The sequence below is a fragment of the Protopterus annectens genome, chromosome 3.part0, assembly GCF_019279795.1.
Source record: "Protopterus annectens isolate FY-2018-M chromosome 3.part0, PAN1.0, whole genome shotgun sequence".
NCBI classification, from domain to species: domain Eukaryota; kingdom Metazoa; phylum Chordata; order Ceratodontiformes; family Protopteridae; genus Protopterus; species Protopterus annectens.
In genome coordinates this window covers 845,795,447-845,811,038 of record NC_056731.1, presented here as the reverse complement: position 1 = coordinate 845,811,038, position 15,592 = coordinate 845,795,447, and the positions used below count along the sequence as shown (strand labels likewise).

Below are 15,592 nucleotides of genomic sequence, written 5' to 3'. Positions count from 1 at the left end.
ACATTTGCACGTTTAAATCTAGCAATTTAACTCTTGGTTAAAACAATAGAAAGAATGTCTTCATCTAGACCGGCCGGAGCAGACTTTAGATCAAAGGGTCACAGCATGTTTTACGTGGTCAGCAGAGAGCAATGTTAACAGTAGTTTTTTTCCATTTAAGACAACAAGCCTGTGCCTTACATTAATATTTACAAATGACAGAATCATCTACAAAATTCTATCTGGCTAGGCTGGCAGCCTTCACACATATGACTTTCTTTTATTGCCCTTTTGTTCTACTGCCATAATGGAGTTTTCTTCTAAATAACTAAAAAAGTACAGTTGTGTACCTACCATAAATGTAGATGTTCGAGTGTATTCACTGTTGCAGTCATTACACTTTGGTTATCCTGCTGGCAGGCTACCCGCAGTCAGACTGAATTCCAAAGTCCTGGCCCGGCATCGGTTGCTGTCGCCCTTCCCTGACGTCAGTGCGCCAGGGGTATAGAAGATGCAGCCAACGCCATTTTCTTCAGTCTTTCTTGCCCCAGATGTCAGGTGCCCCCAAAAGGTAGGCTAAAAACATTGCTTATAAAAAGCATGCACTAAAATAAACAAAACCCTCATCTACAAGCAAATACACCACATAGGTTGTATAGAATAGAGAAGTACAGATAAGTCCCAGCAAAGAAAGGGGAATGGTGGGTGGGTAAGCTGGACTGCAACAGTGAATACACTCGACCATCTACATTTATGGTAGGTACACAACTGTACTATGTTCATCGTGTTTCACTGTTGCAGTCATTACACTTGAGTTGAATCCCAAAGCTGAGGTTGGGCGGATGGGTCTAAATACAATTAGGAGTGGTTATAAGGCCCTGCAGAACTGCAGTGGCAAAGCCTGCTCTGGATTTAGAATAAAGAGGCAAGTGGTAGTGCTTGATAAAAGTGTGCACTGAGGTCCAAGTAGCAGCTTCCAAAATATCCTTGGTTGGTACTCCTCTGAGGAAAGCTGCTGAGGTGCCTGCTGCCCTGGTGGAATGTGGCCTAATGTCCTTAGGCACTGATTTGCCATGCTGTGCATAGCAGAAACGAATGCAGTGTCCTATCCATTTTGAAATAGTCTGCTTTGAGATGGCCTTTCCTTGTGATCCTGCAGCACATGCCACTAAAAGTTGCTCAGTCTTTCTGAAAGCTTTAGTTTTGTCCAAGTAGAAGCGTAGCTGTGTATGTCCAAAGAATGCAGTAGTCTCTCCCCTTTATTCTGGGGATTTGGATAAAAAGAAGGCAAATGAATGGTTTGGTTAAGAGCCACACTGGATACTACCTTTGGCATAAATGTTGGGTTTGTCCTTGGAGAAACCCTGTCCAGATGGAAAATGATAAAAGGTTCCACAGCCATTAATGCCTGTAACTCTGAGACTCTTCTTGCTGAAGTTATTGCTAGGAGCAGAGCTGTTTTCCATTATAAGAATTTTATCTCGGCTGTATTGGCTGGCTTAAAAGGAGGCAGTGTGAGCTTTTCCAAGACAAAATTGAGGTCCCATGTAGGTATCGGTGCTCTCCTTGGGGGGTCTTATGTTTTTGGCCCCTCTGAGGTACTGCCTTAGCAGTGGATGTGAAAAAATAGGTGGTTCCATATTGTAATGAGCTGAAATGGCAGAGGCATGGATCTTAATTGATGAGAAGGATAGGCCTTTGTCCAGCATCTCAGTTAGGTATTGTAAAATCTGAGGAATATTTGGAACAAGCGGGTCAATTCCTTGTGTCTGGTTCCAAACACAGAATCTCTTCCATTTTTCTGCATAAGATTTTCTGGTGCTGGGCCTCCTGGCTTCCAAAATAACATCCATAACTGCTTTTGAGAAAGCTGTGTTCTGAGTGGTTATATTATTCGCCATGCAGCCGGATTTAAGGTTCTGAGTTGGCTGTGTAGGATCTGATTGTTTTGTTGGGTCAGAAGATGAGGAATTTGAGGTAAAGTCCAGGCTGGGCCTTGAGACAAACTCTTTAGGATTGGGTACCAGTGCTGGTGTGGCCAGTCTGGGGCAATCAGTATCATTCTTGGCTTCTCTTGTCTGACCTTTAGGAGTACACTGGGGAGGAGAGGCAGTAGAGGAAGGGCACATACTGTAAGAGCATTCCAGCTGAATGACAGAGCATCCACCTTCCATGCTTGATTGTGATAAGTCCTTGTGCAGAATCTCTGTAGTTGGTAGTTGTGAGGGGAGGCAAATAGATCTATGTCTGGGCATCCCCATTTCCTTGTTATCATGCTGAAGTCTTGTGGATTTAGTTTCCACTCGTGAGGGTCCATGAGGTTTCTGCTTAGTTTGTCTGCCAGAGTATTTGTCTTTCCTGGCAGGAATTGTGCTTGCAGATGTACTTGGTAAGTCAATGCTGTGTTCCACACAGTCATGGCTTGCCTACAGAGGGGGTAGGAATGTGTGCCCCCTTGCTTGTTTATGTACCACATGACTGTAGTATTGTCCATCTTTAGCAATAGTTGTCCTGGATGGAGAAGATCCTTGAAGGCTGTTAGGGCATTCTGTACTGCTAGCATCTCTTTTTGATTGATGTGAAGATGCATTTGGCTTGCGGACCACGTGCCCTGAATACATTTTCCTTGCCATGTGTGCCCCCCAGGAGTAATCCGATGCATCTGTTGTTAGTGTCTGCCTGGCTGTGGGTAAAGTGAACGGCTGTCCCTTGTTGTGGTGAAAGGCCAGTGCCCACCACTGAAACTCCTGTTGCAGGCAGGGAATGAGGGTAATTAATGTTTTCAGGCTGTGGCAATGTTGAGTCTAAACACTTTTTAGATACCATTGTAGCTTCCTCATATGCAGTCTTGCATATGGAATAAGCAGAATGCAGGATGTCATGAAGCCCAAAGCCTGCAGACTTTTTCTTGCAGGTAACTGGGTTTTTGTTGCCATGCTTTCGAAGTAATAAGTCAGTTGCCTTTGTTTGTCTGGGGTGAGATAAGCCATCTGGGCAGTTATATTTAAGCTTGCATCCAGGAATATTATCTCTTGAGAGGGTACTAGTTCTGATTTCTTTTCGTTTACTGTGTACCCTAGGCAAATTAGTAATCTTTTTACAAACGCCAGATGCTTTAGTAGAATGTCCTTGCCCTCTGCTTGAATAAGGCAGTCGTCCAAGTAGGGATAAATTTGAATTCCTCTTTGTCTGCAAAATACAATTACTGGTGCCAGGCATTTTGTGAAGACCCTGGGTGCAGTAGATAAGCCAAAGGGCAGTGCAGAGAATTGGTAGTGCATTGAGCCAGCTATGAATCTGAAGTATCTTCTGCAAGATTGTCTGATTGGTACATGCAGGTATGCCTCTGAGGTCCAAAGTTACGAGCCAAGCCTTCTTGCCCAGCATGGGCAGAAGTTGCTGCAGTGTCAGCATTTTGAATTTTGGAACGTCCAGAAAAGTATTTAGAATAGACAGGTCCAGTATTGGTCTCCATGCTTTGTCCTTTCTGGGTACCAAAAAAAAGCCTCGAGTAAAACCCTTGTCCCAGATCTTGCTGTGGTACTCGCTGAATAGCCCTCGTGTCCATGAGAGATGAAATTTGTTTTTGTGCCTCTGCCCATTGATTGTGTGGCAGGTCTGGCACACCTTTTGCCTATGGAAGGGTGTGAAAATGGAACCTGTAGCCCTGAGAAACAATATTCAGTACCAATTTGTCCTGGGTGATCATGTGCCAAGTGTGTGAAAAAAGTGCTAGTTTTCCCCCTAAGGTTGCTGCCAAAAGAGAAGTGCTTGGCATTGGCAGTGGAGGTAGAAGCACCCCATTGTTTAGGCCTGTATGAGCCTTGCGGCTGAGATCTGCCTCTAGAGCATCTGTATCTGCCTCTTTATGGTCTGTCTTGCACTGGAAAGGACCAATTCTTAGAAGGCCAGTTCCTGCTAAATCTTGGTGGCTGAACTTGTAAGAAATCCATTACTGTCTGCATAGATTTCGCTTTATCCTCCATTTTCTTTAACACCTCTTCTGCCTTAACACCAAACATAGTATCAGGCTGTAAAGGAGCATCCAATAATTTTGCTTTAACATGATCAGGCAGATTCTGTTCCTTTAACCAAGCATGCCTTCGAATAACAGAGCCTGTAACAGTGGCCCTGCAAGAGGCCTCTAGTGAGTCAAAACCACATTGCAAAGTATGCTTTCCCACTTGTTCAGCTACATGCAATAAATCCTGCATTTCTTTGTTTTCAGGACATTCAGAGTTTGTCTGCATTTTCTGTTTTAGCAGAGACATTAGGTATTGCTAATATTTAAGCATATGAAACTGGCAATTTAAAGCCCTTACAGCCAAGGTAGCAGAGGTGTAAAGTTTTTTCCCCCATCTGTCCAGCACTCTAGAATCCCTATCAGAGGGAACAGGGTTTTTTGCAGTGGAAGCCTTGACCCCTTTGGGACCCTGAGAAATAGTTTCTGGGTCAGCAGCTGGGTTTTTATATAAAAATTTGAGAATCTGGAACCCTGTAGTACCTATCTGGCTAAACTGGTGCAGGGGGTAGAGTGTCAGGAGACAGACTGGACTCTGAAAATACATCAACAATGTCTGGTACAGGTGGAATAGCAAGAGGTCTGTGCTGAGGCAATAAAAGGAAATCTCTTTTCTTAGATTCTGAATAATCTTGGCTCTCCCAGTGGAAATGCTCCCTCATGGTGTGCAGGGTTTCCCCCAAAAGAATAGTCCTCAGTAGGAGAGGCTGAAGGGATAGATTCTTCAGCATCCGAGTCCTCATAGGGAGGAAGAGAGAATCCCTGTTATGAAGAGGAGTCAGAGGAAATGGAAACCTGATCAGAGGAATCATAATCAGTGTCTTGCCTAGGCCTTTTATCAGGAGGGGGATGGGAACCCCTGATCAAAGTAATTAGGTCTTCGGACATTTTGAGCATCTGTTTCTTAGGCATGGAAGTCTGTCCAGGAGAATGCTGTACTTGTTTCTTTGTCTTTAAAGCTGTTTTAGTCTTTGTCTTGGATGCTGAGGTTGGCTTGATATAAAGCTGTGTAGGTCTGAAAACACCCTCAGAAGCCAATGCCTGCTCAGCAGCTCCAAACAAATCTGAGGGATTGATTTCCGAAGGCCCAATACCTTGAGTATCCAGAGGTCTTGTTGTCTCCATGTGGGAGACGGAGGCGGCCTGTGGCTCTGAGGTAGCAGGTGTCAGGGGCTACGAAAGCGCTTCACTGAGAACAGGCGACTGGCCTAGAAGAGGCTTCGTCGTCGGTTTTGGACCTCGGATGCCTGTCCTTTTCTTTCTCCTTGTGTTTTTTTTTGAACTCCGGTCGTCGGCTGTTCCGATGGCATTATACAGTTAAACCTTCAGCCAAAGTAATGAAATGTAAAATCGTACCGACGCTTAATAGTGCGTTGGTTAAATCTAGCACAAAACAGACAACTAGTAACGTCGTGGTCAGGGCCTAGGCAAGAAATACAGTAAGAATGAAAATCCTTATGAAGTATTTGCTTCCCACAAGAAATACAATTGTTAACTTTTTCTGACATCGGTCTGGAGCAATAAAAAAGTTTCCACAACGGGGTACTTAACTTTGTTGAAGACTTCGGATCTGAAATTCGATTTCGAAAATCTCAGGAGTCGGGCGACCGGCACTTGCAAACTGCTTTTGCTTCGGGCACCACACGGCAAGAAAGACTGGGGAAAATGGCATCAGCTGCATCTTATATACCCCTGGCACACTGACGTCAGGGAAGAGGCGACAGCAACAGATGCCGGACCAGGACTTTGGAATTCAGGCCGACTGCGGGTAACCTGCCAGCAGGATAACCCAAGTGTAATGACTGCAACAGTGAAACACGATGAACATCTCTGTTGGCATCAATTCCTGTGTATAGTTTATATGTCGTCAGAAGGCAAGTTATTGGTCTATAATTTTTAGGGTTGCTTGCAGGTTCACTCTTACGTAGGAGCATTGTTTTTCCTGTTAGCCAGGTTGGTGTCTGTTCTGGGTGTGCATATAAATAGTTCTTACTCATAGCTAAATCTTCATGTAAAGATGTTAATACTTTTAACCAGAAGTTAGGCACTGTATCTGCACCTGGGGTTTTCCAATTAGAGGCTTTTCTTAACTTTGCTTCAATCTCTCTAGCTGTTATTTTATCCCATTTCATATTCTGCACCTTTAAACTTCTTATTCTTTTATTCTATCCATTTAGCATATTTGTCATGTTCCACAGGATCTTAATAGATGCTTCTCCAAAATGTATCTATTTCTTCTTTTTTGGCGCTCTTTCAATTCCTTTCATCTTATTTCTCAATTCTCTATAAAACCTTTTTGGGTCCTCAATAAATTGCTTACTTTGCACTTTTCCTTTATATTTATCTTCATATCTTAAGTTTTTCTGCCTGTGCTGAAATGTTATTTGCAATAGTGCATGATAGATCCTGGTCTGATCTAATATTGCACATTGCTTTTATTGCATCTATCTTTCTTAGTATTTTTGCTGATCTGTTCCCTCTTCTATAGTCTTCTAACAGTGACACTTTTTGTCTTAATTTCTTTACAATTTTCTCTATTCGATATTTCCATGATGGTATTCGATTTCTCCCCTTCCTTTCCCTCACTACCCTGTGTTCTTGTGGTAGAACTTTTATCAGTTATTAAATGAGCTGTACAGTAATATATCCTGTTTACTTTTGTTATATCATATGGATCTCTACGAACAATCCTAATTACTGTGTTCATTTGTTTTATCAGACTTCTGACTTTTTGGGTTTATTAACATTCTGCAGTCTATTTCTTTCATTGATCTTAATATATCTGTCCACGTCTACTAAAAATCAAGCAATTCTTCTCTTAGCTCATTTTCTTCCAAAATGATGACACATTCCTTGTTTTCCAATTCCTGCAGGCATTCTATAGAAGGTTCTATAGCATCTTCTTGTGACACAGTCTCATCAATTTCATCCTGTGCCATCCGTTGTTCTATCATATGAGAACTCACTGGCCTATCGCTCCTCAACACTGACTGCATCACAGTTTCCTGTTCCTTCCCTTGCTGCCTAGCTTCAAGTGAAGATTTATACTGGTTTCCTGTGGAAGGCTCCAAATTATCTTCATATGGCACCTGACCAATTGCTTTCTGTTCCACTGGTTTCCCCTTAATTTGGATATCCATTATACAATACTGTTGTATTGCTTTCTGAATTAGATTTTCTACACTAAATCCTTCATTTTGCAGGTACTCTATAACCTCAGTTTCTATTTCTTTAACTTCTCCATTACTAATCTCCTTTTCCTCTTTGTTTTATTTTTTGTATTGTAAAATTTTCCATGTTCACATTCCTTTGTCTGTACTTCTCTTCAATATTTTTGGTGCTGCTCTTTTTGTATTAGTTAGTTTTGCTTTCTCCTTTGCATAAATATTATACCATATTGAATCGCTTTTTCTTTCCCATGTCCATATTTCTTCATCGGATGTCTCCTGATTTTCCTTTTTCCTCCGTGCTTTGGGGTCTCTATCCATCCTGCTGTGATGTAACCTGTATTAGACCTTCTACATCATATCCTTTACTTCGCAGGCACTCCACAACTTCAACTTTTTTTTTTTTTTTTTTTTTTTTTTTAACTTCTACTTTACTGATCTTTTCTATGTTCCATCTTTGTGACATTTTTTTTTTTACTGTGAAATTTTCCATATCCAGATGCCTTTGCCTTTATTTCTCAATCAAATATCTTGGGGTATGCCTTCTTTACATTAATTAATTTGGCTTTCTCCTTTGCATAAATATTGCACCATATCAACTCTCTCTTTCCCATGTCCACATTTCTTTTTTATACTTTTCAAATATCTCTTGGTTTTGTTGTTTATATTTTCGCAGTTCCTCAGATGAGTCTTTTTCCAAGCAGATCAAGATTTCTTGATCTATATACTGTTTCTCACAAATCTGTTGTAATGAACACAAATTTTCTTCTGACAGTTTTTCTTGCGGAAATATTTTTCTTTCCTCCAATTTCTTAATCGTTTTGTATATCTTGTGTCTGGAAACCCTGGGATTTTTGCATATTAGTAGCAATACATCATTTCTTTCTCATCCTCATTAGTCCATTTTATAGTCTTTATGACTCTTTGGCCTGTCATTTTTTTGTGGAATGCTACTTCCTGCTACAATGGGGGGGGGGGGGGGCTGGCCTCATTGTAGGAATATTTCCGTATTTTGAGGATTCTACATTGTCACCTTTTCCAATCCAGGCACCAGTGCACCTACCAGGAGTGGGCACTTCTTTATCCTGGGTCTTATGCACCCAGCTATCTTTTTTAGTTTTTGACCCACTTCTGTCCATGATATATGTAATATAAATACAGTCTTATACATCAGTGTCGCCTTGGTGATATTTTGTGAAATCAGCATCTACCTTGTGAAGGTACTCACCAAGACTTGAGGATGAATTCAATTTCAGCACCATTACTCTTCTTTGCTGGCTGACATATCTCTCCATTCGGACGTAAGTTGGATAAGTTGGAGTAGTTAGCTTTCCAGTAAGGATTTATCAATGTTTCATAAGAGCACATATTGAGACTTTTGAGTAGGTCGACTATATCCTGAATGGTGAGCATCCGTGCCCGATTTATATGTGCATAACACTATCCAAAATGTTCAGATACCATCACTGAATCCCAAATGAAATCCAAACATGCTTTAGTTTCCTACTGGTAATAACCCTTTGTGTTCTCTGCTGACTCAGTCTGAGTGTTTATCTTCTTATAATAGTTAGAGATGTTATAAAAATGTGTGTTCTTGAATAACTAATATGACTGATGTATATAAAAAAAAAAACTCATATTTTTCTATCCAGCAAACCCACTAAGTCCTATTTCACCTACTCTGGCTCCTCCTGAAGAGTCTCCCGTTTTTCAATATGTTTAAATGTTTTTTTTTTTCTCAAACTTGCCTCCTACTCATTTTACTACAAGCCTCAAATCTAATACCAGTTCTGCTGTATGACTCCTCACTTCTACTTTAAATTTCACCTTAATCTGATCCTAATCTAGTACTGTTGCTTGGCTACTTCCCAATATTATTTTCAAGCTGACCTCCCATCAGGTCTTTAAGCTAACCATTAAGAGCCTCTGTTTTCATGTGTTTTCAAACATGATGGTAATGGTACACCCAATAAAGTACTCCACTGAAATATGATGTGAACACTACTGGAGACACTTTAGCTTCTTTATCTAGATAAACACAAGATTACAACCTTGAATAGCATGTACACTGTTGAAAATATAGCAGGAACTGAGGTAATGCCACATTTACTTTAGTGAATGCAGCTATACACCTCCCCATTTACAGCACAAAAATCAGTCTAGGCCCTCTTCACTTGCCACATCTATCTAAACATTCCATTTCTCCATAGAGACTGCAATTCCCTCCCAAAATACAATAATTTCCGCACTCTCCTGAACTCAGATTTTATGGTCAGAAAGGCTTCTCCCTATAACCTCCTACTCTCATGTAATAACCACCCACATCTATTAATAAATCATTTGCAAAGGGGGGCACAAATATATTTAAAAGACATCATTCATTTTTTCCGAAAAATTGCAAAGGGAGATGCCACCCTCTCCAAGCTCAGTATCTCCTAATTAATAACTCATGTTCTTGATGTTCCAAATGTGTTTTCTGTACTGGGACCACCCAAGGATAAGGTCTGATTAAATTAGTGAATGTTCCAGTCTTCTTAACTGGATCGGTTAAATCATTCACATTCCAAGTTATTATACTTACCCCTTCTCAGTCACACTCTGCATCATCTTAATCCCTCCTGGATGGCATATATCAGGTAGCCATTGTTGGGATCACTGAAATGGTGTAAGAACTACTAATGATAAAAGAAAAAAATGCAACTGCCATAACAGGGGACAACTGTTTGTAATGGTAGGTAGACATACCAGAAGTGTAATGTGTGTGTGTGTGTGTGTGTATATATATATATATATATATATATATATATATATATATATAGGTTCATAGGTTCATACTAGGCTATCTGCCCTAGGGCATTTATAAGCCTAGCCAGAGTGTGTTTGGCTTTCGCCACCCATTTTAAATTAATTTTGCTATGCCCTTTTTCGAGGTTAGTATACTGTGCCTCTGTCCAACAGTGACACAGAAGTGATACCCGGGGTAAACCTACTATCTCCCATCCACTCATCAAGATTCCTCTTGAAGAGAGTCAATGAGGGACTCTGCCTAACCTGGACTGGGATTTTATTCCAGAGTGAAGGGAGCCTCTGGGTTATGAATCTGTCCCTCCAGCATGTCCTATTTATTTCAGTGCTGAGGTTCAAGTCTCTCGAGCGCGTAGCTCGATGGGATTTGGATTTTCTGAGGTGCAGCATGTCCATTAATTCAATATATATATATATATATATATATATATATATATATATATATATATACACACACACACACACACACACACACACACATACATACATACAACACACATACATATGTATAGAGAGAGAGGGGTTAAATTTCTAAAGTCCCTATGCAAAAGCAACGAGCTTACAGTACTGTTTTCTTCCTCAAATCACATGTCAAATCCAGGAGTGAGTAGGATTCTTGATGCTACATGCTATGATGCATGAATGGCCATTTCTAAGAACCTGATTTTTTTATGATGGTCACTGTATCCCAAGCCACATTTTAACAAAATCAATACCCACATAGCAAAAATAAATTAGAAATGGAAAATAAATGACATTGGAATGGTAAACCAGTGACCCACCTCTGCTCATCATCCGGCCTTTTAATCAGGTTGAATAAGATATGGAGGAGCTGGTCACGCTCTTTGGATTCAGGATGCAGGCAAGAAGTGCACAAAATAAGAGGGATCAATTCCTGCAAATGAAAACAGCATTTGAACATATAAAACTCCAGCAGACAGCAAACATGAAACATTCTGCAGCAATGTATTAACTGATAATGCCGATGTTAAGCAGCAGATGCTTAAAGGACATGGAAGGTGGGAAAACAAGGAAAAGGGCCAGTCTGTTAAAGTAGCAAACAAACAAAACATTTAACTAGAGAGATGAATGAAAAAATATGTGCCATTACAATGCAGTGGCAAATTCAAGTATTCAGATTTACAGATCAAGATAAGAAACAGCGCAGGTAAGGCTACTAATTTGGTGCAAGAATAAATACCGTCTTGTACTACCATCAAAATATCTAATTTACTAAAGAAAAAAGATGGAAATATCACCCATGACATTCATGGCTTAGTCACTCTACTGTACATCTAGCAATCTGACATTTGAGCTTACTATGTACTGGCCAACAGAATTAGTGATTCTGAACAGATCGTGGCACCTAATGTGCTGATGTAGATGCAAAGTATCACAACTTAATCATGAGCCCATGCATAGTGCCATTTTACCAGCTGTTACTAACTCTACTGCCTGTGCAACCATACCTTTTGATAATCCTCTCCATTCAATTAACAAAGTCTCAAAAATTATTCTAGTAGTTCTACAATGGAAACTCTCCTAATCAGAGCTATGCCTTGCTTCTTCTCTTCCTCCCACCTTCTAGTTTGGCAATTTCTCAGATGCACCTCTGCTCAGGAGTGCACCTTGCCAAAGTCACAGTATGCTCAGGCTTCAACATGACAGAACAGGAATAAACAATGAACACTGGGCACTTTTGCAAGTAATACTGAAGTGTGACTTGCAAGTAACTCCAAAAGCTACAGATGAATGAAGGAGCCAGCCAAGAAGATGAAGAACAGTAATGGGGTATACGAGATCCATTAAGGAAGGATTCTCCCTCAAACATCAATGAAATGATAAACTATAGTTATACTCAACAACACTGAATCCTGCCTTGGTGAGTCAATAATTTTCCTGAATTCTGCAGTAGTAAGTACATCAAGGTAAAAGGAAAAGGACAGTCATTTAACAAAACTACCAGCTCCAGTGGTGTAGAGGAATAAAGCATCACCTATGGACCAGGTGAGCACTGCTCAAGAAGTGGCACAGGCAGTGGATGGAGCTGGCTGTGGAGAATGGGCTTGTCCAATATGGTGGGAGGGAGGAGCAGAGCAGGCCCACTGAATGCTGTGATCCTCACAGAAGGAATGGGGAATACATCTAAAGTCTATGGGGCAGGTGATCATCTCACAAAGCCAATGACAGGTCGTAGCCTTAATAAGTATGTGTGCAAAAGCAAGCACCTATATACTGAAGACATTTTTGGCCTCCACCATGATGTGGACTACACAATGCTGCCTAGGGGGTGGGGTTAAGAGCAATAAGAAATGTACAATTGTGTACACTTACCATAAATGTAGCTGTTCGAATGTATTCACTGTTGCAGTCATCACACTTGGGTTATTTGCCTGCAGGTAGTCCTCAGTCGGCCCGAATACCAGAGTCTTAGTATTTCTGCGTCGGATGCTGTCACGTCTTCCATGACATCAAGTCGTCAGGGGTATAAAACAGGCAGCCGATGCCATTATATCAGTTTTTTCTTGCCCCAAATGTCAGGAGCCCCCAAATAGGGAGGTAGTATATGGTGGGGAACACCACCAGTAAAAAGTAAATACCAATGTCATTAGGAATAGCCATAGAAAGGAAAGGTAGATAGATAGAGAAAACCAGGTTGCTGGAGGGAGGAAAACCAGGACTGCAACAGTGAATACACTCGAATATCTACATTTATGTTAAGTGTACACAACTGTACTATGTTCTTCATGTTTTACTGTTGCAGTCATCACACTTGGGTAGATTCCCAAAGCTGAGGAAGGGTGGAGGCAGTCAAGAACAGTTAGGGCTGGCTAGTAGGCCTTGCAAGATTGCTGTAGCAAATCCAGCCCTGGATTTGGAAAAGATAGTTAAGTGGTAATGCTTGGTGAAGGTGTGTACAGAACTCCAGGTTGCAGCTTCCAGAATAACACTGGTAGGGGCTCCCCTGAGAAATGCTGTAGAGGTAGAAGTAGCCCTAGTGGAATGTGTTCTGACCCCCCCCCCCCCCGAGGGGTTGGTTTTCCATGGTACTTGTAGCAGAAATGGATGCAGCATGCTATCCATTTGTAAATGTTTTGTTTTTAAATGGCCTTACCCTCTATCCCTGTAGCAAAGCTGACTAGCAGCTGGTCAGATTTTCTGAAAGGTTTAGTCCTATCAAGGTAGAACCTGAGCTGTCTGTGCATATCCAAAAAGTGTAGGATCATTTCTCCTTTATTCTGAGGGTTAGGGAAGAAGGTTGGTAAATGGATGGATTGGTTTAGAGCCACACTGGACACCACCTTAGGCATAAAGGATAGGTTAGTGCTGAGGGAAACCCTGTCAGCATGGAAAATAATGAATGGTTCCACAGCCATTAGTGCTTGTAACTCAGACACTCTTCTGGCTGATGTTATGGCTAAAAGCAAGGCTGTTTTCCAAGAGAGGAATTTTAACTCTGCTGAAGCATCAGGTTCAAAAGGTGGAAGCATAAGCTTTTCCAATACAAAGTTGAGGTCCCAGGCAGGGGTGGGTGCTCTCCTTGGGGGCCTCAATTTGTTAGCCCCTCTCAGGAACTGTTTGATGAGAGAGTGAGAAAAAAGAGGTGGCTCAGTATTATAATGAGCCCGAGATGGCAGAGGCATGAATCTTAACGGAGGAGAAGGATAGGCCTCTGGGGAGTAGCTCTGCTAGGTAATCCAGGATTAGAGGTAAGGAGGGCACTGCTGTGTCCTTTCCTTTAGAATGAGTCCAAGAACAAGATCTTTTCCACTTTTCAGCATAGGATTTCCTAGTACTGGGTCTTCTGGCTTCAAGAATGACATCCAGCACCTGTTTGCTGAGGGTTGCTGGTGGGTAGTCGAGGGATAGGCCATGCTTCAAGGTTTAGGGTTTCTAAATGTAGATGCAACATCTGCCCCTCCTGCTGAGACAGCAGGGTAGGAGTCTGATGTAGGTGCCAGGGTGGCACCGTTGTCAGGCTGCGCAGGAGTGGGTACCATTGCTGGCGTGGCCGGTCCGGGACAATCAGAATTGCCCTTGGCTTGTCTTCTTTTATCTTGAGTGCTACTCTTCAGAGAAGGGGCAGAGGGGGGAAAGCACACATTGAGAGATTTTACCACTGAAAGGATAGGGCCATCCACCTTCCAGGCCCTGCTGTGAAGGTTCCTGGTGCAGTACTTGCTTAACTGGTGGTTCTCGGGGGAGGCAAAGAGATCCACTTTTGGTGTCCCCCACCTCTGGATCAGATGGTTGAATGTGTTGGACTCCAATTGCCACTCGTGTGGGTCTAGGAGACTTCTGCTTAAGTCGTCTGCCAGTGAATTTTGCTTGCCTGGCAGGAATTGTGCTTGCAGATGGACATGGTTGCTCAAGGCCGTGTTCCACAGGGCCATGGATTACCTGCACAGTGCGTAAGAATGGGTTTCCCCCTGCTTGTTTATGTACCACATAACTTGTGGTGTTGTCTGTTTTCATCAGCAGTTGTCCTGGAAGGATTAAGTATCTGAAGGCTGTCAGAGCATTCTATACTGCTAGCATCTTTTTTTGATTGATGTGCAGGAGAATCTGCCTTGGGCTCCAGTGGCCCTGAATGCATTTGCCTGCCATGTGAGCCCCCCATGCATAGTCTGATGCATCTGTTGTCAGGGTTTGGGCGGCGTGGGGTTGAGTGAAATGCAGTCCCTTGTTGTGGTTGCATGCTTCTGTCCACCAAAGGAACTCTGCCCTTACACAAGGTATGATAGGAATGACTGTTTCCAAGTCCTGAGAATGCTAGCACCAAAGACTTTTTAAATACCATTGACGCGTCTTCATATTCAGTCTTGCATATGGAATTAGCAGAATACATGAGGCCATGAACCCTAGGGCTTGCAGCATTTTTCTTGCAGACAACGGGTTCTGGTGGCAATTTGTTTGAAGCAGTCAGTCAGATAAACCTGTTTTGCTGAAGTTAGAAATGCCATCTGGGAAGATGTGTCCAAGCTTGCTCCCAGAAATACAATTTTTTGACTGGGTACCAGTTGAGATTTTTTTTCATTGATGGTGTACCCCAATGAAGTGAGAACGTTTTTTACAAATGCCAGGTGCTGAAGCAGCAATTCCTGACTGACTGACTGCCTGAATCAAGCAGTCGTCCAAGTATGGGTAAATCTGGACATTTCTCTGCCTGCAGTATGCAATGGTCAGAGCCAGGCATTTTGTGAATACTCTGGGCGCAGTGGATAAGCCAAAGGGAAGTGCAGAGAACTGATGGTGCATAGAGCCTGCCCGGAAAAGTAGTTATTTTCTGCATGACTCCCTTATGAGGGCGTGCAGATAAGCTTCTTTTAAGTCTAGAGTGACTAGCCAGGCATCCTTGGCTAGCATAGGGAGAAGCTGTTACAGGGTAAGCATCTTGAATTTTGGGACCACCAAAAAAGTGTTGAGAATTGAAAGATCCAGGATAGGGCGCCAACAGCCTTCTTTTCTGGACACCAGGAAAAGTCTGGAGTAGAAACCCTAACCCCTTTGTTCTATTGGAACAGGCTGGATAGCTCTGATATTGAGCAGGGAAAGAACTTACTTCTGGGCTTCTGCCCACTGGTTGGGAGGAAGGTCTGGAAACCCACTTGGGGTTGTC

At 42.1% G+C, this 15,592-nt stretch overlaps 1 protein-coding gene across 1 annotated transcript in view; it reads right to left on the bottom strand.

The window, feature by feature from the left end:
* The window catches only part of RELCH (RAB11 binding and LisH domain, coiled-coil and HEAT repeat containing), a gene marked incomplete in the record, with an annotated part of 1,574,926 nt that overhangs the window by 832,915 nt on the left and 726,419 nt on the right, over positions 1-15,592 (bottom strand). Inside the window, 1 exon segment of the mRNA XM_044065183.1 lies at positions 10,755-10,867. Within this exon segment, the coding sequence (XP_043921118.1) occupies positions 10,755-10,867 (113 nt within the window).